Source organism: Larimichthys crocea, chromosome XII, assembly GCF_000972845.2.
Source record: "Larimichthys crocea isolate SSNF chromosome XII, L_crocea_2.0, whole genome shotgun sequence".
In the NCBI taxonomy this organism is placed as follows: Eukaryota; Metazoa; Chordata; class Actinopteri; family Sciaenidae; genus Larimichthys; species Larimichthys crocea.
In genome coordinates, this window is record NC_040022.1 from 13,662,107 (window position 1) to 13,670,758 (window position 8,652).

The 8,652-nt window shown below is 47.5% G+C and overlaps 1 protein-coding gene across 1 annotated transcript in view; it reads left to right on the forward strand.

The window, feature by feature from the left end:
- jupb (junction plakoglobin b) overlaps nucleotides 1–4,871 on the forward strand; it is a 139,472-nt gene extending 134,601 nt beyond the window's left edge. Inside the window, exons 16-17 of the mRNA XM_027285407.1 lie at nucleotides 2,650–2,789; nucleotides 3,345–4,871. Coding sequence (XP_027141208.1) covers nucleotides 2,650–2,786 — 137 coding nt within the window. The 3' untranslated portion in view covers nucleotides 2,787–2,789; nucleotides 3,345–4,871. The remainder of the gene's footprint in view (nucleotides 1–2,649; nucleotides 2,790–3,344) is intronic.
- The last annotated feature ends 3,781 nt before the right edge of the window (nucleotides 4,872–8,652 follow it).

The following is an 8,652-nucleotide window of genomic DNA, read 5'->3' on the forward strand; positions in this document are numbered from 1 at the left end:
CAGGAACTAGCAGCAAAGAGTAGCACAGGCAAACAAATCCACAAACCAATAATCAGGCAGGAGGACAAACAGGCAGGTCAGGCAGGGAGAAACACATTCCGCTACAGGTTTGCAGAAAACAGGCTACAGATACTCAGGTAAACAGAATGAGGTATAGGACTGAAGGACCACGGCTTAAATGGTGACTGAGCCAATGGAGAACAGGTCTGCGCAGGTGAGTGGCAGGTGTGTGATCCTCCTGATTGCAGTTGAGCAGAATCAAAACTGGTGGGAAAACACAACCAAGGCAAAAAAAGTAAAAATACACAAGACACAGAGAAGGAAGAATTAACTAACTAGTTAACTAGTGTAACTAGTTAACATGCTGGGGTCTCGCTTGTTATCAGAATTAACCAGAGAAATCGCTGCACCAGCTAATAACAGCCATACACCACTGTCAACAGAATCAAGGAAGAGCTCTCCATTTGTCAATTAATCTGTTGTCCACCATGAGCTGGGTTCTGCTCGAGGTTTCTGTCTTTAAAAGGACGTTATTTCTCAACTTGTTGAGTCTTTGTAAATTAATATTATAAAGAGTACAGTCTAGTCCTGCTCTATACAGGAGTCGTTGTTATAAAAACAGTTCTATGGATTCTGAGGCCTCTGTTTCACATTTTGAGACACAGGATGCTTCAGAGCGAAGTCAATAATCAGGTTATCTTCTAGCTGGAAAACATGCGTTTTACATTTCTGCTGCCTCTTGCAACAGAATAAGTAAGTAAGAAGTAAACACTAACTGCTACTCTGCGATACTTAGTTTTATCAAATACTTGCTCACTTGCACCATCTTTACTCATCCTATAGGCTGACTGTAATCAAAACATTTCATCCTGTGTAACAAGAAGAACTTAGTGGAGGAAGGCTGATTTTTTTATGACAGAAGAGAAAGTAATGCAGGCTGCCAAGTGTGAACTGGGTAACACATAATGTAACACATGTTTTGTCCTGTACCTTATTCATAATTCAACATTTATTGAGAGCTTCACTTGTACCCAGGTGTCAACACTGTGACAGTTACAAACAGGCTAAAGGCCAATCTCTGCTCACTGCATATCCTTTAGTTTTATTACTGCACACAAAAATCCAGTTAATCAACGGCACTCTTATAACTAATGAATAAATGTTCTTATATCATTAATCAACAGCAATTAATGAAGTCTGAAGTGTAGGGTAATGTACACATATAGTAGCAATAACAATGGAGATGACCAATCAACCATTACATTATGACCACTGACAGCTGACTGATTATCTCAGTGGAGGCAGTTTGATGCTATGGCCAGTGTTCTGCTGGGGAACCTTGGGTCCTGACATTCATGTGGACATTTCTTTGACACGTTCCACCTACCTGCACACCTGTACCACAGCACACCTTCAGAGGTCTAGTGGAGTCCATGACTCAATAGGCAGGGCTGTTTTGGCGAGAATAGGTGGACCTGCATAATGTTATGGCTAATTTTAGCATATATGAATATGTTAAGCTTGGATATATACAGTATTAACAGTATGAAGATATATACAGCATGTGCATCAGTTACAGTTACATTTGGAGGTATAAGTATTCAGTGCAAGTGTATATGTAATAGCTAGATATGAATACATTACAGGTCAGATGTACAGTATAGACAGTAGCATATGAAGATACATGCAGTAGGTCTGTATAAATATGTATTAGTATGTGAGTAGTCCAGGTGTCCAAGTGTGCAGTAATGTGGTAGTAGAGTGAAGAAGGGGACAGTGGTGGAGGGGAAGAAAAACAGTTCAGTCCATGGAGGATGGGGTGGGGTGGGGTGTTGTGGAGGGGGCAGGGTTGCAGAGCTTACTAAGGTGACATGGGAAAAAGCTGTTCCGGGAATGGAGAGACCTGTAGTGCCTCCCAGAGGGGAGGAGGGCAAACAGTATGTGACCTGGGTGAGAGGTGTCACTGCTGCTGAATATATCTGTAATATCTCCTCCTTAATCCTGTCTGCTTTCTTTCCACCACTCAACAGACACTCAATGCACTTACTCAGCATTGTGTGGATGTATGTATGTGTGACCAATCACGTGCAATGACAGGACACAGGCTACAGCTCTGAGTGACTGTAGCTCTGTATCTGTATTTTCTTTGATTTACCAATTTTCATTTTCAAACACTCAGTCACAGACTCAGTTGGCTGAAAATCTTCCCGATGCTCCACATGGCCAGTCAGCGCCTGGATACAAGTTTTTGTCCATTGCACAGAGCATCAAATCACACTCTGTGCCTTGGTCTTATGAATGATCATTCATTTATTAAACAATTTATTTAACAAATGCACTACAAAATATAAAACTACAATATGGTGGAGTTTCAGTTATACATATATATTAGGGTTGTCAAGCAATTAAAAAAATGTATCTTTTCCTGACTCAAAGGTGGCACCAGCAGATACCGCTCAGCCTGATTCTTCTTCTTTTATTTAATGGCGGATGGCAACGAGCGTTTAAGGAACATTACCGCCACCTACTGTGCTGGAGAGTGGGCTGAAGTTCCTTAATTCCACTAGTGGACACAGCCTGATTAATCTGCGTTATTGTTTTTATCGCGTTATTTTTCATTATATACAATCCTGGGTTTTTGTGTCTCAGAGTTAGACGGCTCTTACCCACCCTATGGCTATGCTGATCTGCCTCTGGACACCATGCCGCTAGACCCAGACCTCCACGAGCCCTACATCCCCGAGATGACCTATGACCCAAGACAGGCCTACCCTGAACCACTCTAACAGGTAAACACATACACACGCACACACACACACACACACACACACACACACACACACACACACACACACACACACAACCAACCTTGAAAAAGGTTTCTTTCCAAACCAGCTTTCCTCTGTGATCGTTTGTTTTAACTGCCTGGATTTATCTTGATTTGGTCAAACTACATTTAAAAAAATGATCAGGCAGTGCAGCTTGGGCTGATTAATAAGTGGCATTACTTAAAGTACTGCTGTCACTTGGCAAAGTAGATGTTTACTTCTATGTTCAGTCTTAATGCTGAGCTAGGCTAACCACGTACCGATGTCAGCTTTGTACTCGATACACAGATGTGAGATTAATATTGATCTTTTCATTCCAATCTGGAAAAGAAAAAAGAAAGATGTACATTTTTTTAAGATTGTTTTTTTGGAATTTAATACTTAAAACTGGCTGTTTAATTACTTTATATTTTCTGAGTGCTTAACTAATTTATTGTTAATATTTTATATCCCTTCTAATCTTTATGTTTAACTGATGATCATACCTGAGAATATCTGCTGTTTTCTTTGTTTCAGGAGAATAAAACATAAAAGCTGAAAGTAAACAGGTGAATGAGCAAATCACAGGAGAAAGACTGGAGGAATGGATAATGGAAGAAGCTTGGAGATTTGAATCACAAAGGGAATTAACCCCTTTTCAACAAGTGGATAAAAATCCCATTTGGCAATCAAGAACTATCAAAAGAGGTTGCTTATTAAAAGAGGTTTATTGTTGCTGTAAATGAAAAATGTAACTTTGTTATAATGTTTTACTGTTGGCTGAAAGTGGTGGTGGTGGTGTGTATGTATGGGGGCGGGGCGGGGTCTAAAGTTTTGAGGCGTTGTTACACGGGTAACTTTTTGAAGCAATCAAGTCAGTTAGGATCGACAAAGTCACGTGATAATCCTCACCAAATGTATGAACGTCTCACCTGTAAAGAATCTACGAGTTTGAGAGAATCAGAATTTGCTGAAATGTTACAAAATGTACAAGTGTGACAGTGTTAGTGATGCGATGCCTGTTGTAATATTAGTTGTGATATACAGGGACTTTTCCCCCCAACACATGGGTATCTCATTACATTATAATTAACTATGACCCCCTGGTACAACCATTCACACCATCACTAAACACTCACTATGAAAACTATTAAAAACTCTGCCTGCAAAACATGCAGTGTTCAACAGATTCTCTCTCCTGATAATAATTACTGCCGGTCACTATTGCTCCCAAATGCTACCCGTGTATCTCAGCCTGTAGCTGCTGTCTTTTAGATGTCTCCTCTGTGTATTTGAAGAGTGCACATGTCCCAGGGTGTCCATGTGTGGTCGTTGCATGGTAGTAAATCGTGTACTCGTTCAAATATTCTTCATCTTTACATACGGAGAAAGAAAGAAAAAAAAAGACAGTGGGTTTTTACAAGCCATTTTGGATTACGGCACCCAAACCTCAGTGTGGACTACAAATCCCACCATGTCCCAGCCTCACTTTCACTAAGCGGATATTCTGTTCAAATGTCCACAGGAAACAGACTGCAGATCTCACCATTGTCTGGTCATTTAGACCCACACACCTCCAGTGGAAATGGACCACAGCTCTCTAATCAATACATTTACAACAGTCCTTGCATTGTGCTTCAACTTAATGACAGATGGCTTTTGTACCGAGGTCAGTCATAGAAGTTTGTCATCCACTGTATGTCACTGTCAGCAGGGGGGTGGGGGCCGCAAACTCTGAATATAATATAATAATACTTGCTGCTGCTCACGGCATGTATTAATGAGTCAGTGTTTGATTGGTGTGCAGCACCTTTTCTACCTAACCTTCACATTATACAGTCCACATTGTCTGCATTAAAGAGTGGCTGCAGCTGGAAGGTGAACGTCGTGGACAGTTTGGAGAGCAACACGTCTGCTGTTGCTGGTTTCATCGCCAACAACAGCAGCAGCTTTAGCCTGCAGTGTTAAGAAAGCACAACTTACAATGACTTATCAATTGCTGAGGCAATCTACCACATTCATATTGTTCCTGAATATGAACTTCATTAAATTTTGTTAGAACTGTTTGGGTTCACATTTATTCTGCATGCATGGAGGACCATCATTACTGTGGGAGATTTAAAATGTTAACTTTAACACATTTTAATATGCATTTTCCTTTGATGTATGCATTTACTTTGTCATTTTTGTTTTTTTTAAAGAATCAGTGTGTATGTTTTAGTGGCACCTTGTGGTGTAGTTGCTGAGTCCATTCCCCTCACCTCACCTTCTCCTTCTCCTTCCTGTTTCGTAGGAGCAACATAAGAAATGTGAAAAGGCCCTGTTTAGAGCCAGTGTACTGTAGAAACAGAGCATATGTGTCATATTCCATTTCCATTTTAAACAGAGCCCTCTAAACCATACAATAATGTAATAATAATAACAATAATAATAATACATGAACATGGGCCCACCACCCATGGGAGGGGTCTCAGGGGGGGAGCGGTGCAAAGAGAGATGGGCGGCAGTCGGAGGCGGGGACCCTGGCGGTCTGACCCCCGGTTGCAGAAGCTGGCTCTGGGGACGTGGAACGTCACCTCTCTGGCGGGGAAGGAGCCTGAGCTGGTGCACGAGGTTGAGAGGTACCGGCTAGATATAGTCGGGCTCGCCTCGACGCACAGCGTGGGTTCCGGAACCAGTTTCCTTGAGAGGGGCTGGACGCTCTACCACTCTGGAGTTGCCCCCGGCGAGAGGCGCAGAGCGGGGGTGGGACTGCTTGTTTCCCCCCGGCTCGGCGCCTGTACGTTGGGGTTCACCCCGGTGGACGAGAGGGTAGCCTCCCTTCGCCTTCGGGTGGGGGGACGGGTCCTGACTGTCATCTGTGCTTATGCACCGAATGGCAGTTCAGAGTACCCACCCTTTTTGGAGTCTTTGGAGGGGGTGCTGGAGAGCGCTCCCTCTGGGGACTCCCTCGTCCTCCTGGGGGACTTCAATGCTCACGTGGGCGGCGACAGTGAGACCTGGAGGGGCGTGATTGGGAGGAACGGCCCCCCTGATCTGAACCCGAGTGGTGTTCTGTTATTGGACTTCTGTGCACGTCATGGATTGTCCATAACGAACACCATGTTCAAGCATAAGGGTGTCCACATGTGCACTTGGCACCAGGATGCCCTCGGCCGTAGTTCGATGATCGACTTTGTGGTCGTGTCGTCGGACTTGCGGCCACATGTTTTGGACACTCGGGTGAAGAGAGGGGCGGAGCTGTCAACTGATCACCACCTGGTGGTGAGTTGGCTCCGATGGTGGGGGAGGATGGCAGTCAGACCTGGCAGGCCCAAACGTTCTGTGCGGGTTTGTTGGGAACGTCTGGCTGAATCTCCTGTCAGAAAGAGTTTCAACTCCCACCTCCGGGAGAGCTTCGCTCATGTCCCGGGGGAGGCGGGGGACATTGAGTCCGAGTGGACCTTGTTCCGTTCCTCCATTGTCGAGGCGGCCGACCGGAGCTGTGGCCGTAAGGTGGTCGGTGCCTGTCGTGGCGGTGGCCCCCGAACCCGCTGGTGGACACCGGCGGTGAGGGATGCCGTCAAGCTGAAGAAGGAGGCCTACAGAACCTTTTTGGCCTGTGGGAGTCCTGAAGCAGCTGACGGGTATCGACATGCCAAGCGGAATGCGGCCTCGGCGGTTGCGGAGGCAAAAACTCGGGCGTGGGAGGAGTTCGGTGAGGCCATGGAGAGCGACTTTCGAACGGCTTCGAGGAGGTTCTGGACCACCATCCGGCGGCTCAGGCGGGGGAAGCAGTGCACTATCAACACTGTGTTCAGTGGGGACGGTGTGCTGCTGACCTCGACTGGGGACGTCTTGGGTCGGTGGAGGGAATACTTCGAAGACCTCCTCAATCCCACCAGCACGTCTTCCGTTGAGGAGGCAGAGTCTGGGGACCCCGTGGTGGTCTCGCCCATCTCTGGGGCTGAGGTCGCTGAGGTAGTCAAAAAACTCCTCGGTGGCAAGGCCCCGGGGGTGGATGAGGTCCGCCCGGAGTTCCTCAAGGCTCTGGATGTTGTGGGGCTGTCTTGGTTGACACGTCTCTGCAACATCGCGTGGACATCGGGGGCAGTGCCTCTGGACTGGCAGACCGGGGTGGTGGTTCCCCTCTTCAAAAAGGGGGACCGGAGGATGTGCTCCAACTATAGGGGGATCACACTCCTCAGCCTCCCCGGGAAGGTCTTTTCGGGGGTCCTGGAGAGGAGGGTCCGCAAGATTGTCGAACCTCGGATCCAGGAGGAGCAGTGTGGTTTTCGTCCTGGCCGTGGAACTGTGGACCAGCTCTATACCCTTAGCGCGGCCCTGGAGGGTGCATGGGAGTTCGCCCAACCAGTCTACATGTGTTTTGTGGACCTGGAGAAGGCGTTCGACCGTGTCCCTCGGGAGGTCCTGTGGGGGGTGCTCCGGGAGTATGGGGTTCCGGACCCATTGATACGGGCTATCCGGTCCCTTTACTCTCGGTGCCAGAGCTTGGTCCGCATTGCCGGCAGTAAGTCGGACCTGTTTCCCGTGGGAGTTGGACTCCGCCAGGGCTGCCCTTTGTCACCGGTTCTGTTCATAACTTTTATGGACAGGATTTCTAGGCGCAGCCAGGGCGTCGAGGGGCTGCGATTCGGTGGCCTTAGGATTGGGTCGCTGCTTTTTGCGGACGATCTAGTCTTGTTGGCTTCATCGGATCGTGACCTTCAGCTCTCTCTGGAGCGGTTTGCAGCCGAGTGTGAAGCGGCTGGGATGAGAATCAGCACCTCCAAATCCGAGGCCATGGTTCTCAGCCGGAAAAGGGTGGAGTGCAGTCTCCAGGTCGGGGATGAGATCCTGCCTCAAGTGGAGGAGTTCAAGTATCTCGGGGTCTTGTTCACGAGTGAGGGAAGGATGGAACGGGAGATCGACCGGCGGATCGGTGCGGCTTCTGCAGTGATGCGGACTCTGCACCGGTCCGTCGTGGTGAAGAAGGAGCTGAGCCGAAAGGCGAAGCTCTCGATTTACCAGTCGATCTACGTTCCTACCCTCACCTATGGTCACGAGCTTTGGGTAGTGACCGAAAGAATAAGATCGCGAATACAAGCGGCCGAAATGAGCTTCCTTCGCAGGGTGGATGGGCTCTCCCTTAGAGATAGGGTGAGAAGCTTGGCCATCCGCGAGGAGCTCAGAGTAGAACCGCTGCTCCTCCGCATCGAGAGGAACCAGTTGAGGTGGCTCGGGCATCTCGTGAGGATGCCTCCTGGACGTCTCCCTGGTGAGATGTTCCGGGCACGTCCCTCCGGGAGGCGGCCCCGGGGAAGACCCAGGACACGCTGGAGGGACTATGTCTCTCGGCTGGCCTGGGAATGCCTTGGGGTCCCCCTGGGAGATTTGGCAGAAGTGGCTGGGGAGAGGGAAGTCTGGGCTTCCCTGCTGAAGCTGCTGCCCCCGCGACCCGATCTCGGATAAGCGGAACAAAACGGAACGGAACGGAACATAAAGGAAACTGATTTATATTTTTGGGTTTGATAATTTGACAAATAGTTTTCCTTTGTGGCGTGAATTTTCCACAATAAAGTCAAATCACAACATTTCGATCATTAATGTAACTAAATGCACAGTCGGTGTGTTTCATTGTGAAACGTCGTCTGTCTGTCATGGCTTTCAGTAATAATAAGCTCTGCTCATGGTTCTGTCTCAGAAGCTGTGATTGAATAGTTTTATTTTTATTATTTCAGCATGGATAGTGCCAGGTTCCATCTTCACGGAACAAAAAGCCTCTCCTGCACCTCCTCATGAAAACTAATGACAGTGTTGTGTTTGTGTGTGTCAGGTCTATGCTGCTTTTCACTTTGTTTCTGTG